The following is a 21,834-nucleotide window of genomic DNA, read 5'->3' as shown; positions in this document are numbered from 1 at the left end:
CATCAGGACACTCACTCCTTCATCAGCACCGTCACTCCTTCATCAGGACACTCACTCCTTCATCAGGACACTCACTCCTTCATCAGGACACTCACTCCTTCATCAGCACCCTCACTCCTTCATCAGGACACTCACTCCTTCATCAGGACACTCACTCCTTCATCAGGACACTCACTCCTTCATCAGCACCGTCACTCCTTCATCAGCACCCTCACTCCTTCATCAGGACACTCACTCCTTCATCAGGACACTAACTCCTTCATCAGGACACTCATTCCTTCATCAGGACACTCACTCCTTCATCAGGACACTCACTCCTTCATCAGCACCCTCACTCCTTCATCAGGACACTTACTCCTTCATCAGCACACTCACTCCTTCATCAGGACACTAACTCCTTCATCAGGACACTCACTCCTTCATCAGGACACTCACTCCTTCATCGGGACACTCACTCCTTCATCAGGACACTAACTCCTTCATCAGCACCCTCACTCTTTCATCAGGACACTCACTCCTTCATCAGGACACTCACTCCTTCATCGGGACACTCACTCCTTCATCAGGACACTCACTCCTTCATCAGGACACTCACTCCTTCATCAGCACACTCACTCCTTCACCAGGACACTAACTCCTTCATCAGGACACTCACTCCTTCATCAGGACACTCACTCCTTCATCAGCACCCTCACTCCTTCATCAGGACACTAACACCTTCATCAGCACCCTCACTCCTTCATCAGGACACTCACTCCTTCATCAGGACACTCACTCCTTCATCGGGACACTCACTCCTTCATCAGCACACTCAGTCCTTCATCAGCACCCTCACTGCTTTATCAGGACACTCACTCCTTCATCAGCACCCTCACTCCTTCATCAGGACACTCACTCCTTCATCAGCACACTCACTCCTTCATCAGCACCCTCACTCCTTCATCAGCACCCTCACTCCTTCATCAGCACACTCACTCCTTCATCAGGACACTCACTCCTTCATCAGCACCCTCACTCCTTCATCAGGACACTCACTGCTTCACCAGCACCGTCGCTCCTTCATCAGGACACTCACTCCTTCATCAGGACACTCACTCCTTCATCAGCACCGTCACTCCTTCATCGGGACACTCACTCCTTCATCAGGACACTCACTCCTTCATCAGCACCCTCACTCCTTCATCAGGACACTCACTCCTTCATCAGGAGACTCACTCCTTCATCAGCACCCTCACTCCTTCATCGGGACAATCACTCCTTCATCAGGACACTCACTCCTTCATCAGGACACTTACTCCTTCATCAGGACACTCACTCCTTCATCAGGACACTCACTCCTTCATCAGGACACTCACTGCTTCATCAGGACACTCACTCCTTCATCAGGACACTCACTCCTTCATCAGCACACTCACTCCTTCATCAGGACACTCACTCCTTCATCAGGACACTCACTCCTTCATCAGGACACTCACTGCTTCATCAGGACACTCACTCCTTCATCAGCACCCTCACTCCTTCATCGGGACACTCACTCCTTCATCAGGACTCTCACTGCTTCATCAGCACCCTCACTCCTTCATCAGGACACTCACTCCTTCATCAGGACACTCACTCCTTCATCAGGACACTCACTCCTTCATCAGGACACTCACTGCTTCATCAGCACACTCACTCCTTCATCAGCACCGTCACTCCTTCATCAGGACACTCACTCCATCATCAGGACACTCACTCCTTCATCAGGACACTCACTCCTTCATCAGGACACTAACACCTTCATCAGCACCCTCACTCCTTCATCAGGACACTCACTCCTTCATCAGGACACTCACTCCTTCATCAGCACCCTCACTCCTTCATCAGGACACTCACTCCTTCATCAGGACACTAACACCTTCATCAGCACCCTCACTCCTTCATCAGGACACTCACTCCTTCATCAGGACACTCACTCCTTCATCGGGACACTCACTCCTTCATCAGCACACTCAGTCCTTCATCAGCACCCTCACTGCTTTATCAGGACACTCACTCCTTCATCAGCACCCTCACTCCTTCATCAGGACACTCACTCCTTCATCAGCACACTCACTCCTTCATCAGCACCCTCACTCCTTCATCAGCACCCTCACTCCTTCATCAGCACACTCACTCCTTCATCAGGACACTCACTCCTTCATCAGCACCCTCACTCCTTCATCAGGACACTCACTGCTTCATCAGCACCGTCGCTCCTTCATCAGGACACTCACTCCTTCATCAGGACACTCACTCCTTCATCAGCACCGTCACTCCTTCATCGGGACACTCACTCCTTCATCAGGACACTCACTCCTTCATCAGCACCCTCACTCCTTCATCAGGACACTCACTCCTTCATCAGGAGACTCACTCCTTCATCAGCACCCTCACTCCTTCATCGGGACAATCACTCCTTCATCAGGACACTCACTCCTTCATCAGGACACTTACTCCTTCATCAGGACACTCACTCCTTCATCAGGACACTCACTCCTTCATCAGGACACTCACTGCTTCATCAGGACACTCACTCCTTCATCAGGACACTCACTCCTTCATCAGCACACTCACTCCTTCATCAGGACACTCACTCCTTCATCAGGACACTCACTCCTTCATCAGGACACTCACTGCTTCATCAGGACACTCACTCCTTCATCAGCACCCTCACTCCTTCATCGGGACACTCACTCCTTCATCAGGACACTCACTGCTTCATCAGCACCCTCACTCCTTCATCAGGACACTCACTCCTTCATCAGGACACTCACTCCTTCATCAGGACACTCACTGCTTCATCAGCACACTCACTCCTTCATCAGCACCGTCACTCCTTCATCAGGACACTCACTCCTTCATCAGGACACTCACTCCTTCATCAGGACACTCACTCCTTCATCAGCACCCTCACTCCTTCATCAGGACACTCACTCCTTCATCAGGACACTCACTCCTTCATCAGCACCCTCACTCCTTCATCAGGACACTCACTCCTTCATCAGCACCCTCACTCCTTCATCAGCACACTCACTCCTTCATCGGGACACTCACTCCTTCATCAGGACACTCACTCCTTCATCAGCACACTCACTCCTTCATTGGGACACTCACTCCTTCATCAGGACACTCACTCCTTCATCAGCACCCTCACTCCTTCATCAGCACACTCACTCCTTCATCAGGACCCTCACTCCTTTATCAGGACACTCACTCCTTCATCAGCACCCTCACTCCTTCATCAGGACACTCACTCCTTCATCAGGACACTCACTCCTTCATCAGCATCGTCACTCCTTCATCGGGACACTCACTGCTTCATCAGCACCCTCACTCCTTCATCAGGACACTCACTCCTTCATCAGCACACTCACTGCTTCATCCGGACACTCACTCCTTCATCAGCACCCTCACTCCTTCATCAGCACACTCACTCCTTCATCAGGACACTCACTCCTTCATCAGCACCCTCACTCCTTCATCAGGACACTCACTGCTTCATCAGCACCGTCACTCCTTCATCAGGACACTCACTCCTTCATCAGGACACTCACTCCTTCATCAGCACCGTCACTCCTTCATCAGGACACTCACTCCTTCATCAGGACACTCACTCCTTCATCAGCACACTCACTCCTTCATCAGGACACTCACTCCTTCATCAGGACACTCACTCCTTCATCAGCACCCTCACTCCTTCATCAGGACACTCACTGCTTCATCAGCACCGTCACTCCTTCATCAGGACACTCACTCCTTCATCAGGACACTCACTCCTTCATCAGGACACTCACACCTTCATCAGGACACTCACTGCTTCATCAGCACCCTCACTCCTTCATCAGGACACTCACTCCTTCATCAGCACCCTCACTCCTTCATCAGGACACTCACTCCTTCATCAGGACACTCACTGCTTCATCAGCACACTCACTCCTTCATCAGCACCCTCACTCCTTCATCAGGACACTCACTCCTTCATCAGGACACCCACTCCTTCATCAGGACACTCACTCCTTCATCAGGACACTCACTCCTTCATCAGCACCCTCACTCATTCATCAGCACCGTCACTCCTTCATCAGGACACTCACTGCTTCATCAGGACACTCACTCCTTCATCAGCACCCTCACTCCTTCATCAGCACACTCAGTCCTTCATCAGCACCCTCACTCCTTCATCAGGACACTCACTCCTTCATCAGGACACTCACTCCTTCATCAGGACACTCACTCCTTCATCAGGACACTCACTCCTACATCAGGACACTCACTCCTTCATCAGGACACTCACTCCTTCATCAGCACCCTCACTCCTTCATCAGGACACTCACTCCTTCATCAGCACACTCACTGCTTCATCAGCACCCTCACTCCTTCATCAGGACACTCACTCCTTCATCAGGACACTCACTCCTACATCAGGACACTCACTCTTTCATCAGGACACTCACTCCTTCATCAGGACACTCACTCCTTCATCAGCACCCTCACTCCTTCATCAGCACACTCACTCCTTCATCAGCACCCTCACTCCTTCATCAGGACACTCACTCCTTCATCAGGACACTCACTCCTTCATCAGCACCGTCACTCCTTCATCAGGACACTCACTCGTTCATCAGGACACTTACTCCTTCATCAGGACACTCACTCCTTCATCAGGACACTCACTCCTTCATCAGGACACTCACTCCTTCATCAGGACACTCACTCCTTCATCAGCACCGTCACTCCTTCATCAGGACACTCACTCCTTCATCAGCACCCTCACTCCTTCATCAGGACATTCACTCCTTCATCAGCACCCTCACTCCTTCATCAGGACACTCACTCCTTCATCAGGACACTCACTGCTTCATCAGCACCCTCACTCCTTCATCAGGACACTCACTCCTTCATCAGGACACTCACTCCTTCATCAGGACGCTCACTCCTTCATCAGGACGCTCACTCCTTCATCAGGACACTCACTCCTTCATCAGGACACTCACTCCTTCATCAGGACACTCACTCCTTCATCAGGACACTCACCCCTTCATCGGGACACTCACTCCTTCATCAGCACCCTCACTCCTTCATCAGGACACTCACTCCTTCATCAGCACCCTCACTCCTTCATCAGGACACTCACTCCTTCATCAGGACACTCACTGCTGCAACAACATTTTGCCCCGGGTTATGTAGACAATGAAGGTGTGCACAGATACAAGAGCCTAAATCTTTCCGTCCCACCCACCACGGGAATTATTGTAGACAGGGACAGGTCAGAGAATTCAATGGCTAAGCAAAAGGCCCGTTAACCTCGGGCGGGTATCTCCAGTCCTGGGATGGGCAGAAAATCCAACCCAGGGTTTTTAATATAGACGTGTGCCTGCTGACTTAATTTCTCACCTAGTTCCTTATCAATATTCAATTACATTAGCCAAACTTCCCAAGAAGCATGGGGTGAATCATTTTGGCAATGACCACATTGGTTCTAACAATGAAAGAGGTAAAGAATTTGTAACCATTACCACATAGCCTCAATGGTTACAAAAATATATATTTGCACTCCCACTTCTACCTGCTTTATTGTGGATTATCCTTCAAAATTTCAGACATTTCATACACCAGGTGGCGCAGTGGTTAGCAGGTTCCCAGGTTCAATTCTGACCTTGGGTGACTGTATGTGTGGAGTTTGCACGTTCTCCCTGTGTCTGCGCGGGTTTCCTCCCACAGTCCAAAAATATGCAGATTAGGTGGATTGGCCATGTTAAATTGCCCATTAGTTTCCAAAGATGTGCAGGTTAACTGGCGTTCCGGGGATACTTGGGGTAGTGGACCTGGGTGGGATGCTCCTTCAGAGGGTCGGTACAGACTCGATGGGCTGAATGGCCTCCTTCTGCACTCTACGGATTCTATGGATTCTATAGACCATCTCAGTATTTAGCTGGCCTCAGAATTCCAAAACAGGATGAACAGTGCACTAACTATTTGCCTCAATTGATTTTCTCATTAAATTCTCAGCCAAATCTTAATTAAAATTACTTATGTTTTCAACCTTGATTGGTTCTCTGTTAAGTTGACTCCCCATATTCATCGAGTGTGAAATGTCCATTCACTGTCCTTATCCTGTGCTTCGTTCCATCTCTATTCATGTTGTTCCCAGGGGTATGATGAACAATTTTTCAGAGTTCAACATGATGACACACTGAAGCATCCCTTAAGATTCCCTTAAGAAGATTATAAGTATAAAGAAGCTCAGCTTCTGTAGTCTCCACTTATAGCCCAGACATAATTCTTCTCCAATGCCATGTGTCCTTGCTGTAATATAAGCCAGAACTAAATGCAATAATGCAGACAGGGCTGAACTAATAGCTTGTATAGTCTTAATAATAATGTTGTGATGTGTTTTCTATTACAGAATTTTGCAATAATAAATGGCATTTGCCTTATATAACTCTGTGGCCGGTGGTGTCAATGCATTTAGGTCCTAATTTGGAAGGAAGCCATTTGGCCCATCGAGTCTGCACTGACCCTCCGGAAGAGCACTCTTCCTGGGCCCATTCCTCCACCCTAATCCATGCATTGATCACGGCCAATCCACCTAACCTGTGCATCTTTGAACTGTGGGAGGAAACCAGAGGAAACCCACGCACACACGGGGAGAACGTGCAGATTCCGCACAGTCACCCAAGACCGGAATGGAACCCGGGTCCCTGGAGCTGAGAGGCAGCAATGCTAACCACTGTGCCATCATGTCCTTTATTTTTATCCATTTGTTTCTTTGCGTATGACAATGTTGAATTTAATCAGCTTTTCCTGCTCTTGATTATTTTAAACCTTTCAACCCTCCCGCAAGCTTAGTGTCACCTTTAATTTGGGCACTAACCTCCACCAATACAACGCTAATGTATCAGTAACTAATGCACTGTCCTGATGTGTTGATCCTTATTATTTTCCAGTTCCTCCCAACAGTGGATGGAATCCTCCGGTTCTGCCAAAGTTGACCCCCTCACGCGGGTTCCCCAGTGGAAGCCACGTAAAAGCCCGTAGACTTGGGCAGGCCCGGAAGATCCCACCAGCAGCCAATGGCCCACCACACCCACTGCGGGGTGGAGGCCGGAAAATCCCGGCCATTAAACCAATGCACAAAAGAGAGAAGCAACAACACGGGAATGACTGGAATTGCTTGTGGAGTATATTTTCTTCCATTTATTAACATGACTGAAGGTTTTTCCACTTGCTATTTAATTTAATATTTTTGTTAGCATTGTTGATTGAAGGGAAATATAACATAATATCGTTTCATTTTACCCCAACCACTTTGGGCAATTGCTTATGTAAAATAAGATAATTTATCACGCTTCATTTTTTCAGCTTAATTGATAGTTTTTTTTATGTTTGTGTAAATCATCCAACTGTTCCATTCCTTTAGGGAGAATGGTTTCCTGGTGCACACAGGAGTTTTATACCCATTTGCTTTCACTATCTGCAGCAGACAGGCTTTGAGATAGTGATGTGGGAATGGATTCCAGTGCACAAATGTTAATGTTTATTTGAAGTTACTCTCCCTGCTGATCCCGCATAGGGACTAACCCATTTTAAACAGCTGGGTTAACACCTCCACTGTCACCCGAAAGTGAAATGGTAAAACTAGCACGTTTTGTGCTTCCAACAGAAGTACTGTCCTGTGTGCTTTAAAGTAATGCTGTCTCGGGGGGAAAAAAGTGTTCATCAAAACTTCTCCTGTTCTGGGAGAGAAGAGCTACATGGGACTGGATTCTCCGCTGTTGGGATTCTCGGTTGTGCCGGCAGCCCCCGGGGGATTTCCCGACGGTGTGGGGCTGCCCACAGTGGGAAACCCGAAAGTTACCTGAAAATTTCCGGCAAGTTACATGTAATTCCAATTCTCTTCCCGCACTCGTGGTGCACGAAGGCAGACTTACACCTGTTTCCATAGCTAGTAATTCCCAGAACAGGTCACCTGTCTGTCACCAGGGGATATACCTTGAGGGTCATCACTCCACATCAGGCGTGGCTGACCAGGGATCCCTCCCACTCTTACCACCAACCATTAGCACATTGGAAGGATTTGCAGGTTGTCGTACTCAACCTGTTTGACCGCGTTAAGAACGCAGATTCCTTGGCCATCAAGTCCTGGAACTCAATCCCGTAGCTTTTGGCTCAGAGGCAAGGATGCTACTACTGAGGTTAAATGAAACCCAGGCTTAAATGTTAATCCTGTTTAAGGGCCACACTATACCAAAAAATGCAGAAAATGTTAAGTTTTTGCCTGCAAAATAATCCTCAGCAGCAAAGAAATATAACTGACATTAGAAATACAAGGAGCTGGCTGTTTTAACTCACTTTAATGGCTGAGAAAATAGCAGAGATAACTACATCTGCTGGCTGGTCTGATTAACTACCACTTTAGTGTATTATTAGACCACTGCCTTTAACAACCATCAGACTGTCAAATTATATCCGTTTGCTGTTTAATTCCACAGGGCAAGTTATTACAGAAAGGGTGGTCGCGCCATGCTCCCAGTGAAATGGATGCCACCTGAGGCTTTCATGGAAGGAATATTTACTTCAAAAACAGATACATGGTATGTGTGTGTTTCCCTAAGAAAGAGAAAAGTAGACGGGTTAAGGTAACCATTGTGATAGCTTATTTTGGGTTTGTAGATTTGAGCAGCTTCACTGCAGACAGCACAATCACAAAATAATAAAGTAAAGAGAAGGGACTAAAAGGTTCTCCTACAATTTCTATTACTTCAAGGCCCATTGTGAATTAAGTATTAGCCTTTTACCTCCAGAATCTCTGCTTCAAATTCCACCGGCTCCTCTACATGATATGCATGAAATGAATTTCAGCAGTCTCAACCTGTTCCTAGTAAGCAGTTCCACAGCACCCCACACCAATTTTGGTCTCAACGGGTGATCGCAATCAACGAGAAAAGCTATTTAATTCATTTATTTTTGAGAAATGCCCCAATGGGCTTCACACAGCCATGAAGGGAACAGATGCTGAAGTGAAGGAGGTAAGTATACAGAGGTTTTTAAAGGATGGAATTGCAGAGGATGGGAACTAGGCAGCAGTAATGACCGTTGATGGTGAGGTGAAAGGCAGGGGAGTACACAAATGAAATGAAAATCACTTATTGTCACGAGTAGGCTTCAATGAAGTTACTGTGAAAAGCCCCTAGTCGCCACATTCCGGCACCTGTTCGGGGAGGCTGGTACGGGAATCGAACCGTGCTTCTGGCCTGCCTTGGTCTGCTTTCAAAGCCAGCGATTTAGCCCAGTGAGCTAAACCAGCCCCTTTTAACAGGACGGAGAGTTATAAAGAAAAGTACAGCACAAGAACAGCCCCTTTGCCCCTCCAAGCCTGCGCCAAACATGCTGCCCATCTAACCTAAAACCTTCTACACTTCTGGGCATCCGTCTATTCCCATCCTATTCATGTATTTGTCAAGTCGCCCCTTAAACGTCACTATCGTCCCTGCTTCCACCACCTCCTCTGACAGCGAGTTCCAGGCACCCCCTGTGTAAACAAATTCCCTCGTACATCTCCTCTAAACTTTGCCCCTCACACCTTAAACCTCTGCCCCCTAGTAATTGACTCTTACACCCTGGGAAAAGCTTCTGACTATCCACTCTATTCATGCCCCTCATAATTTTGTAGACCTCTATCAGGTTGTCTCTCAACCGCTGCCATTCCTGTGAGAACAAACCAAATTTATCCAACCTCTCCTCATAGCTAATGCCCTCCATATCAGGCAACACCCCGGTAAACCATTTCTGTACCCTCTCGAAAGCCTCTACATCTTTCTGGTAGTTGTGGGAATTGTGTGTATGGCTGATACAGGTTACAGAGATGGGATGGACTGGAGCCAGGGGAGCCTTGAAGTCAAATATAAAGGGCTGGAATCTCCGAGCCTCCGTGGGGGAGGGAAATGGGTGCCAACGGCGGAATCTGGGCTGATAGCGCTACCGAGATTCTCCGGTCCCTGGAGAATCGCCGTGAGCGGTCTACACGATGTGGATAGGGGGCCATTGAGAGAGGGCCCCCCAGGATTCACCGAGGGTAACTGGCCTAGTTCTCGACGGTATGGTTCTAACCAAAATGTGCCTGTCGGGAATGGCCGCTGGCAGCTGCAGACTCAGTCCGCGGCCACCCTGGGGGGGGGGGGGGGGGATCCTTCACCGGGGTGGGGCCTCATAGACAGCCAAGGGGGCGATCGGGTGGCACCGATCTGCGGGTGCACGTGATCTCGGGGGGGGGGGGGGGGTGGGCCTACATTTTTGGTGCCGCTCCGCGGTCCGAGTCCACCATGTCCCACAGGGTGGCCGGTGCAGGTCGCCGCCATGCGCATGCGCAGACGCCCGACCGGAAGTGCAGGGCCCCGAATCCACAGCCAGAGCTGCGAGAAGCACTCTGGGGCCCTGCTAGCCCCCTGCAGGTCGGAGAATCTTCAGGAAAGTCCAGAGTGAAACGCCCGTATTTTGACGCTGACGTGGGGACATAGCCCCAATATTGAAGAGTCCTGCCCAAAGGTTGAGAAGACTCTAATGGACAGCTGTTGTAGGTAGCAAAGATAAAATCACATTGGTGCAGTTGATTTGCTACTTAATGCGGATAGTGGGAACTCATTCCCGAGCACTGACAGTCATTATCATGATCAGCACAAAAATGCACCTTAAGAGTTCGCTAAGTTTCACAAGCACATAAATAAAATAAAATAAAATAAAAATAATAAATAATGAAGAGAAAACAACATAATTGGCAATAAGATTACATTGATTTTCAATTGGTGGCTTCTGAACACTGAACTTAATATGTCATGTATCAGAGTGTGCATTTTAGAATTAGCGATGGAATCAGTAGTTTAATTTGATCTTCCCTACTTCTTAGTTACTGTGTCTTTCTTAATTCCATTTTGAATTATGGTGAGAGACAGACCTTATTTACCATTGGCGTTTACCTGGCAGGAGCCAAATGCATGGGGACAGACAGGTAGGGAAAGTCAGAGACTGATGACATTAGATTGCTCTGATACGCTCCTACCAGAGGCATGAAAGTCGATTGCCTGACGATGTGGCTTCTCACCCGCTGATGGTGCACAGCCTCATTACACAATGAAAAGGAGAACGGAGGCAGGGAATAACGTAGAGTGTTATACAGCATCAAAATGGAGAAATTTATAATGGTGACATAACCTTGAATGAAGTTTTGCTGTTTATTTGCAGGTCCTTTGGAGTGTTGCTCTGGGAAATCTTTTCACTTGGGTATATGCCGTACCCCAGTAAGAGTAACCAAGAGGTGCTGGAGTTTGTCACTAGTGGTGGCCGAATGGACCCACCCAAAAACTGCCCTGGTCCTGTGTACGTAAATCCTTCTCAAAATGTCTTTGCATTCGTTCCACTAAGAGGTTTTACTCAGACAAATTAAATTTTCCTGTTGTTTCAGTCTTTACAGTAGTTTGATCTTTGCTTCTTCCCTTGGTGTATTGACATTTCATTGCAATAATCTGCACACTGACAGGTTGGGTACACAGAGATCCATGGCTAGATAGGTCCATTTGTATAAAGAACCCCCGATTGGCAGGAAAATAACTGGATTGAGATGGTCCAGCTAATTTGATTTCAGTTCATAATGTAGCACCTCATTATTGATTTATATTGGAGCAGTGTTACATGTGTCCTCAGAAGGAGCAGTGCAAAGTTGCTGCCTGGCCATCACTATAAAGGGGTGATGTTTAAATATAAAATAGTTTTAACTGCCCAGGACAGGATAGCCCCCAATGTGGGCGATAATGGAGGTGAGCAGACATGAAAATTCAAGCTGCTAGTCGTCTTTCTGGTTAGCTGGCTCCATCCTGTTCTTGAGCCATTAGCCAGTTTCGAGTTGGGATTGGATACTACCCCCCACTCAACCCCCCACCGCCCAAAATTGTTCAACGATAGTTGAAGGCCAATTAAGGCCCATTGCAGGAGGCCGACTGGAACTTTCCAGCCAGCCTCCAGAGCCCCCAAAGCAGGGAAGTGGCTAGCTGCCTGGTCAGACCGGTGGGCCACTCCAGGCAGGGTTTGAGCCCTTCTCTGACTGCCTGGCCGCAGCTGGGGCCCAGGCTCCAATTGACCCTCCAACTTTAAGGGCCTGCTCACTGTACTTAACTGGACAGCGAGCTCACCCGCTGGCTGGTGAATTCGTAGAAAATCACTGCCTGACTCTTTACCACACCGTGCTGACCCTGATCCCAAAGTGCTGACCCTGATCCCAAAGTGCGTGGAGAAATTCCTGCTCCTTGTCTCAGTAATGGAAAGGAATTCAAATCTATTTTTTCCTGTCTTAAGTTTAAAAGTATCGATTAGATGGCTAGGACAGGAAAAGAATTAAGACATAGCATAGCCATGTTCAACATACTACCTGTAAGATTTAGCACATTTTCACCTGACAGGAATTTTCATGCAATATTTGAATTTCTGAAGCACATTTCAAAATAAACAAAGACATGAAAAAAATTTAATTACTTTTGCTTTAACTACTGAGAGTAAGTAATCTTGGAATATTTTATTTTTATCTTGAGTTGTCACGTGAGAATGAGGGAGTAATTAGCGGCTCTGAGCTGCAGCTTGATAAACAGTCCATGGGTGCTGATCACACCCACAGCAGTGACAGATCCAATGGTGCGCAGATAGACCACATTTTACATTATCCATGTCTCAGTAATTATGGGGAATTTTCAAGCTGATTTATGTATATTTTCCTGCGGTGGCTATATCGGGAACTGTTTGAGAATGAAATGCATAATTAACATGTCAAAGTGTAGCTGTGTTTGTGTCCATGGATCCAACTTTGAAGCAACAGTATTGTCCTCTTGTCTTCAGCACGTCAGTCGACATGCTGAAGCCAATTTAATGTCAGGCTTGATGTCACCTTTTCCCAAGTCCAACACTTGATTTGGGCAAGACTGGGAGGGGGGAGGGGCCCTCATGGCTTCAGTTTTTATCAATGGGGACCCCTCATGGCTTCAGTTTTTATCAATGGTGGACCGTAATGACTGTTGATTCCACAAATGCAGTAACGAACAATTCTTCCCCCAAAACCTGTGCCCCAGTAATCCATTACAGCTTCTTGGGCAGTCCAGCGGAAAACACCCTTTAAAAAGAAACTGGGAAACAGCAATAGCTATTCCCTCAAATCACCCTATACTATTACATTAGGAAACACTGATGAAGGGGCACAATATTGCCACACACCACAAGCCTAAATGAAGCAGTCTTACTTTAGATGATGTCTGTTGGAGCATTTGCTGTTGACACTTCAGACTCACCTGTACACCTGTTACGTGCGATTTATTGTGCTCTACAATGGAGGACATCACCCAGGTTGAAAGAAAGTAAAAGGGAAGAGAAAATATATTAAGTAGTAACTATGCGAATATAAATAAATGCCACATTCCTATACATTTTTAATATTTCAGGTATCGAATAATGACTCAATGTTGGCAACACCAGCCAGAAGACAGACCTAACTTTGCAACAATATTGGAACGAATTGATTATTGTACACAGGTAACCTTTACATATATATTTGATAAATCTCTGGAGAGGTTACGTTTATCTAGGATTACGGAGAGCATGTGTCTGTAAGAAAATGATGATTGACATTCTTTGAGGATAATGTGCTGAATCTAATAAATTATGACTTCCAAAACTGTTTAATGAAGGACCCGACAGGAGACAAAAATAGAAGCTCAGGAGATTAAGATAAAGTTATGAATTAGATTATTAATTAGTTAGATAAAAGGAAACAGGATAATTATCAATAGCAATAGTTCCAGTTCACAGAGAAGAATTCCAGGAAATTGATACCGACAATCTGATGCGATCACAATACAGAGGCACAGAAAGGACTCAAAGAAAATCAGCACATCCTGAAATCATAAAGAAGTGAACAGAGTTACTTAATCAAATCTATTCCATTCTATAAAAGAACAAAATTCTAGACTTTTCTGAAATTATGAGGTGGATCAATTTTTTACTTGTTCCTGGACATGGACAAAGCTGCCTGTCCAGCATTTAGGTGCCCTGATGGCATTGGTGTGGGACTAGAGAGACATTAAACCCCAACAATTTGCGTTGTGATTTGCTAATGAGTTCACACTCACGCAAGTTGGACTGATGGGAATTTGAACAAATTGCCTCTTGTTTGTTGATAAATTGCCATAACCAGGAGATAACCACGCGCTTTTTGAAGGAACAGTGGGTGGAAATGGAGGGGAGTGGGCATAAAGAGGTTCCTTCTTTTATACTCCAATAAAACTACAGGTTAAATATAACTTGAGGATTAAAGGGAGTATAGTAGGGGGAATGATCTGACAACAAAACAGGAGGGAGGTCAAAGAAGTCTGGTCAATTGTGAGCATGGTCCTGACGAACAGAATGGTCCACTGTCATTATTGCCTCTGTGCACGCCATTTGTCTAAATATCTATTGTTGCACATCTGGTTACATTGCACATGTATTTGTGTGCATCAGGCCCTTCCCTCGTCCCAGTTCCTGCTGGTAACCAGTATTCACCCAGTGAGAGAGTTCAACACTGAGGTGGTATCTTTTTTGAGGGGACTAATAGTCAGTAAAAGGGAAACTGTTATACAGTCAGTTGTGATTTTTGAGGTAATCAATTGGGAAACGGGAAATAAGGCATATGGTGAGTAGAAAGAAAATTACACGAATAATCATTAATATTTTAGAACTTAATTTTCTTTCTGATGGTGGTGTTTTGCATTGGGGTACAATTCCACAGGCATTTGTAGTCTCTGAAGCCTCACGAGAATGACCATTAGTGAACACAACTAACTCTATTTTTTTTCTAATCTTGGAACACAAGGTTCAGTTGTGCCTAGGTCAAGAGCTCCCTTTATGTTATGGAGTATGCTTAGTGCTTTGGGGAAGTGTATTTAAGTCGTAGGTTTGCCATATGACCTGTGATCTGGTCATTAACAATGCATTGTTTGCATTTTTCTCTAGGATCCTGATGTCATAAATACTTCTTTGCCTGTAGAATATGGGCCTCCAGCAGATGAAGAAGGAAATGTCCCCATGCGCCCAGACGACCCTGATGGATTAGCACCTCTTTTGGTTTCACCAGCACAAGAAGTAGAGAATGAAGGTGCTTCCACTGAGCCCTCCCCACCACCCCAGCGCCCGACCAGCCTCTGCCTTGGTGAACACCGGATAAAGCTTGTCCCTAAAGATTCTGCCGTTGTACGTACTGGAGGGCCAGCTGAGGAGGGGTCTCATGTCAACAAGACATATTCACAAATGAACAACTCTTCTGCTTTACAACAAGGCAGGGGCTCCCGAAAAAAGCCCACCAACCTCTGGAACCCTACGTATGGGTCATGGTTCACAGAAAAGCCTATCGTGCAGAACAACAACACTTTGACTGACAACAAGCTACCAGAAAGGGAGGATTCTGGTTTCCATGCCAGTGGAGGTTCTTCGACTACCATCCTAACTTCCAGGCCGCAGGCCTCTGCTGTTGTCCTAGAACCTTCTTCCCTCATTGCCAATACTTTGGATGTGCCTCTATTCCGACTGCAGCATTTTCCTTGTGGGAATGTGAGTTATGCATTCCAGCAGCAGCAGCAACAGCAGCAGGGACTGTCTCTGGAAGCGACATCTGCTTGTGATTCTTGTAAGGAAGATTACAACTCACATGTTATTAAGGGCTTACCTCCCCAACAGGACCCACGTGTTCACCCCGTTGCCAATATACCCACTTGGGACTCAGGACTCTCTCTAGCAGAGGATGTAAATGTTACTATACTGTAAATAAGAAAAACTGAAAGGTCGTTTTACTCTAGAAAGTATGACGCCAACCAAAATAAAAAGCAGCAGCAAGTACCTTTTGGCACACAGGACTGGCACGGGGTTTTAATTTTAAGCTGAAAATATAGAGAGCCACATTTGAATAAGCGACATGCTCCAATGCAGTTAATGCATGTGAAGGACCAAGTCCATGTACAGGTAATCTTGGGCTGAAGTCATAAGTACAAGAAAACCACTGCAGCATCAGCCAAGCTAATTTATTGTGTTACAGTAACTTATGAACTAAAATAGCGTTTTAGGGTAAAGGTTCCACAACAGACAAATCCCACTGTACAGAATTCTCCACTGATATTGCTTTTGTTGGATTGTACAGTGGTCTTTCAATTACCATGTTGCTTTTCTCACCAGCACAGCCCAGCACTCCTAAGGAGGGAGATGATCGGATTTGAAAACTGGGGGGAATCAGTAGAATCGGTAAAAGAAAGAACTTGCAATTATCCAGCACCCTTCACAATCTCACTGCGTCTCAGAGTACTTCACAGCCAATCGAGTAATTTCGAAGACAGGTCATTGTTATAATGTAGGAAAATCAGTGCAAGGTGTTCTTCGCGCAAAATGAAAGGTAGAGCAAGGAGATCGACATTCCCAAAGTTATGGCAGGTTCTCACTCATCTGTGAAACTGCTACTGATCCTATTCGTGTGTGCGGGATCAATGAATGGTCACCGAATCTGCATACAGACGACAGGCACCCTTTCACTATTAGGAGTAGATTTTGGGTGTCCACCTGACCTATGATGTTGAAACACACAGTGATGGGTGCCTGGTCTGGAATGGTATTCCTTCCTCCTCCACCCCACTAGGAAAGGAAAGCAGTAGGAATCCCCCCCCCCCCCCCCCCCCCCCACCTGTCCCACCAGATCACTTTGTAAGTGGGCGCACGTAAGGTTAAACTAAAAATGATTTTAATCTTCAGGTGTCAATGCCTCTTTCTGACATAGACCCACCCTCCCTCCCGCGATGGTCTCATATACACCAAGGAGGAGCCCTGGATGATTTTTCTGACTGAATATACTGGCCTTCTGTGAGGCCAAAGCAGTAGGAACTCCTCAGCCCCAGACCCAATCCCCGAGCTTTCACGCTTCACTGGCCCGTGAGAGGCAGTCAGAGACACAGCCTCTTACATGTAAGGCCAAGTGGGAAGTAAGACAGTAGAGTGGTACCTTGGTGCACTCAGATCCTAAGGTGTTTTCTGGACCTTCTGCTCCACTCCCACCCTCCCATTTCAGTTACAATTGTATTCCACTAGAACGATCAAAGATTTTCAACCCCAGCCTTTAGGAACAATCAAAATTAATCTGGCCACATCGAGCTTACTGTGTTATCTGCCCTGTCATTTGAGACTTCATTAGAATAGTTATTCATCATTTTCATTCCAAAGTCCATTTCTCTCCAGTTCCGGCTGAATTTGGAATTGCTTCACTTTCCTTTAAATAATTTAACAAAGCAGTGTTTTGCACAAGTCAACAATTGTAAAGAATATATTTATAAACTTAACGATTCCACAAGTCAAAGTTAAGGGAATGAGTAACTTCTTCAGACTTGGAATGTAAATAATTAGCTTACCAGAAAATAAACTGAATGTGAACTGATTAAATTTGGTTAAATTGTTTCAGCAGGCATCGAAACCTTGGTCCCGACTAGATAGTGGTTTCGAGACCTGTAATATATGAAAGGGGGGCCATGTCCGATACGCCTGCTTTATCTTCTTCCACATTTAAGTATGAAACCTTCATCGTGAAGCTTTCAGGTCTTTCGAACTCTGAACATGTTGTGCTGCACAGGTGTTGTCCATATTTTAAAGTGATTAACTATACAAATTCCATTAATCCTTTCTCTGAAGATCTCCATGTTTCATTATGAAACTTTCATCCCTTTCAACTGATGTTGACTCCATTTCAACCCACTTTGATGTTGAGGATGTCGTCCTGTGGGACTATACATTGCAGACATGAAAATTATCTATAGGTGCAGAATTTCCCAGAGTAACTCCATGTTCCTCAAATAAAGTATTTACTCGTGTATTTTAAAATTGTACAGTTTAGAAGTAATTTCTTTGCAATATGTTCAGTTTAAAATCCATGGATTGTTCCCTTTATTTATATATATATATATATATATGTCCCAACTAGCAATTTGTAAAATAACACAGGAGATGGTGGAATTACTCAGCATGTCAGGCAGCATTAGTGGAGCGAAACAGAGTTAACATTTCAAGTCCGATGACATTTCATCAGAACTGGGAAAAGTAGGAAATGATAGAATTTGTTAGGGTTGAAAGGTCGTCGGTTGCAGAGTTCCTGTTGTGGCAGAGAATCCAGCGTCGGGAAATAAATGGGGTCAGCCACACACCCCCCTCCCCCCCCCTCCAAAAGTCGGGATCGAGGTGTTAGTCCCGCACTAGTGGGAAGATGCATATAGGTCATTTAGACCCATTTGCATTCTATTACCCGGCCGGGCACCATATTCTCCAGGCCTGCGTGGTTCTCTGGCCCTCTGGGCCGGGAATCATGTGGGCCAGAATTGGTGCAGGTCTTGACGAGCGTGTGCCCGATGTGCTGGACTTCGCAGTGGGTCAAGGGGATAACTTTTTAAGGGAATCGGCCCCAAAGTCCATCGGAGGGCCACCCTCCCCGCCCCCCAACAATGCAAGGCCTACCCACCCTACCCGCACCAGACACTCCATACCACCCCCCACCCCTCAAGAGATCCAATAAATAAAGAAACCCCCCATAGAGACCCTGTAAAGAGCACCCCAGAGGCCCCATAATTAAAGAGACCCCCTAAATAAAGAGACCCTGAGACTCCCTGAATAAAGAGAACCCCCAGAGACCTCCTCAATAAAGAAAGCCCCACAGAAACGCCCCAGAAGAGAGACCCCTGTCTGGAAGCTAGAGAGCAGTCCAGACGGAGGCAGTGAAAAAACTAATTGCTTTAAAACTCACCTGTGCAATACACCTGTCTCAGGCACAGGAAGCAGCACCTGTCAATTCCTGGAAAGAGAAAAAACAGTCAGCTGGGTTTAAACCCCCTCAGACCTTTGATCTGCAAACCATTCATTCATTTCTCTGTGACATAGTTTTTGCTGGGTTGTGATTTCCAGCTTCCACACACAGCTGTCAGCATGGTTCTATTTATCTCCCTTCATACTTGAGTGACTTTGAAGTAGTCAGCTGTGAAACTTACCCAATGTTTATAAGCATCAAGCTATGATTGACAGCTCCTGGACCACATAATAGACAGTTAAGTGTCTTCTGTCAGTTTCACAGCTGACTGCTCCCATGACACTCAAGCATGAAGGAAGATGAATGGAACAATGCAGACAGCTGTGAGTGTGTGGTAGCTGTTAATCACAGCCTCCTAAATTCAATATTACAGAGAAATGAATGAATGACTTTTAGCTCAAAGATATGAGGGGATTTAAACCCAGCCGACTGTTTTTCTTTCCAGGAATTGACCGGTGTTGCTTTGCGTGCCTGAGCCAGGAGGTGTATTGCACAGGTGAGTTTTAAAGCGGTGATGTGTTTCACTGCCTCTGTCTGGACTGCTCTCTAACTTCCAGACCGGGGTCTCTCTTCTGGGGGGGGGGTCTCTTTATTTAGGGGAGCTCTGGGGGGATGAATCTTTCATTAGGGGGTCCATGGAGGTCTCCTTAGTTAGGGGTCTCAGGTGGGGGTCAGGTCACCCCCATACCGAGGGGGAAGAAGGGCGGGATGTGATCCAGAAAATCCCAGGAGGGTGTGCTGAATTGCGTCGCGGAGGTGGCCCAGCCGTGGAACCTCGCTATCGGGCAGCCCATTGAAAATGGCAGCCTGATAACGGGATTCCTTCACAATCTTTGCCATTCAAAAATCTATATGGCTGAGGATTGAAAATCGCTTCCTGATTGTGCTCCCAACATGAGCATAAATCAGGTGCAATTCAGCTCTTGCGGGAGAACATAGTCTCCCAAACGGAGACCACTGCCCATTGTTAAGTGTTGGCCTTGATTTTAACCTGCAGGTGGCAAGGGTATCCCAACCCCTTTCCATATGTTGAGCAGGGCCTAGATTTGCTGTTTTAACCTGAGACCTCAGTGGGGTTACAATAATGTCTTCCCACCGATCAACAAGCAGAGCCAATGCCAAGTTGTTTTTTTTAAGTTCCTTTGTGGACCAGGAGGAGCAGCATGAGTAGCAGAGATTCCACTCCTGAGATCCTCCACTTACCTTGTGACCAGGGCCACTCCTGCCCGTTCACTGGGACCACCTCAATCGGCCCAATTTTGATTCCTGCTAGGTTCAGGTGTATGAGTATGTCCGCACCCTGTGTTCATAAAGGGTCACGAGGAAATTAATACTGTGGGGAAACATAAATTTTAGCAACAAGGAATGAATCCGAGGCCCCACATCCAATATCTTTTCCATTGATCAATTTCACCGTTTACTGTACCCCTCAATGACTTTTCTCAAGAAATGCGTGTTGACCTTATTGTGATGTCTGCTTCTGTGTCCTGATACCATTTCATAACTCTGCTGAGAAAAGTTCAATTTTAGCTCACCTATTTGTGTTTATTTCCTCATTTTTAACTTGTAATGGAAACAAGACTAGGAGATTATAAATTTGCATCCAAGCATTGTCTACATATCTTTGCGTTCTAATTGGAAGTAATTGTGTGAAGCACTTTGAGGTATTTTTTATGCTCTGTAAATGCAAATTCTCCTTTGCTTAAATCAAAGGAGAATCCTGTGTAAAATCCTGTGAGACAATACTCAGATTATTCAAAAAAAATGTGGATGTTGTTCAAGGGTCTGAACTTTCAATTGCCTCAGAGAGATTCATTCGATCTGTTAGTAACCCGGAAGCCAGCTTTTAACTTGCCATAAGAAAAAGAATTGCAACTGACCAAGCGAGACCGACAGGCTTACAAAATTAATGTTCCACATTGGGTACAAGAACCTCAAGCTGTAGGGAGCTACCGTTCTCAAAGGAGGTACTGACATCTCTAATTAAGTATAAATGTTCATTATGTCTGTTTTCATACTGTTCGGAAGTTTTGTGCGATGGGAAACTGGCTCCTTATTGGTTGATACTGACTGCATGGTCACCAAGCCAGAATACTCAATAACCTAGAACATGGTGGTGTCAATGTGTGACCTTTCTGCATAGGGGTTACAAGTTGCAACTCCTCCCTGGTATCAGTTGGCATTGTAAAGTTACTATTAGATGCATGGCCCTATGATTGTTTTACACCAAGCATAGTTATCAGTTACAATGAATAGGTTTTGAAGTCATGTATTTTAAAAGAGCTGGATGTTTAACATTAAAAATCAATAAAACCTAGAAATTGCAATATTATTGTAAGAATGCTCAATACATTTGTATGACATTTATTTATCAACTATTTTAACAGAGGCATTAGCCTATTTATTGTACTGAAGTCTACTTGTGACAATAAGCAATTTTCATTTCATTTCATAGGATGACATCTCCGTTAAAATAGGAGATGGAAGTATCTCACAGGATACATTTCAAACAACAATTTCTCAGCTTAAAGCACTAATAATTTGCTCTTCATATTATGACTGATGAAAACAAACATGAATTTTTGACCAAATTTTTGGGACCGGCAACTTTAAGCAGCAGTGTTATCACATTTGTTAACACTGTGACTGTACTAAATATATGTAAATATATTGAAATATCATGATATAAAATTATTGATAAATGATTCATTCAGTTCTTAACACTTTATTTATGGCATGTAGCTCCCTCAAGAGGCTGAGGCAAATAAAGATCTACCTGTTTAAGATAAAAGGATTCTCTTGCTACACATTCCCTGTTAACCTTCACTTGGTGATCCGGACATAGAACATAGAACACACAGTGCAGAAGGAGGCCATTCAGCCCATCGAGTCTGCACCGACCCACTTAAGCCCTCACTTCC

The 21,834-nt window shown here is 45.7% G+C and overlaps 1 protein-coding gene across 2 annotated transcripts in view; it reads left to right on the top strand.

Moving 5' to 3' along the window:
• LOC119974762 (ALK tyrosine kinase receptor-like) overlaps positions 1–16,721 on the top strand; it is a 1,320,646-nt gene extending 1,303,925 nt beyond the window's left edge. For both annotated transcript variants that reach the window (XM_038813974.1, XM_038813983.1), the window contains 4 exons: positions 8,514–8,615; positions 11,260–11,394; positions 13,497–13,587; positions 15,046–16,721. In XM_038813974.1, the coding sequence (XP_038669902.1) occupies positions 8,514–8,615; positions 11,260–11,394; positions 13,497–13,587; positions 15,046–15,852 (1,135 nt within the window). In that variant the 3' untranslated portion in view covers positions 15,853–16,721. The remainder of the gene's footprint in view (positions 1–8,513; positions 8,616–11,259; positions 11,395–13,496; positions 13,588–15,045) is intronic.
• The last annotated feature ends 5,113 nt before the right edge of the window (positions 16,722–21,834 follow it).

Source organism: Scyliorhinus canicula, chromosome 1 (assembly GCF_902713615.1).
Source record: "Scyliorhinus canicula chromosome 1, sScyCan1.1, whole genome shotgun sequence".
Lineage (NCBI taxonomy): Eukaryota > Metazoa > Chordata > Chondrichthyes > Carcharhiniformes > Scyliorhinidae > Scyliorhinus > Scyliorhinus canicula.
Note: the sequence above shows the minus strand (reverse complement) of the source record. Positions and strands in the feature narration are given on the sequence as shown.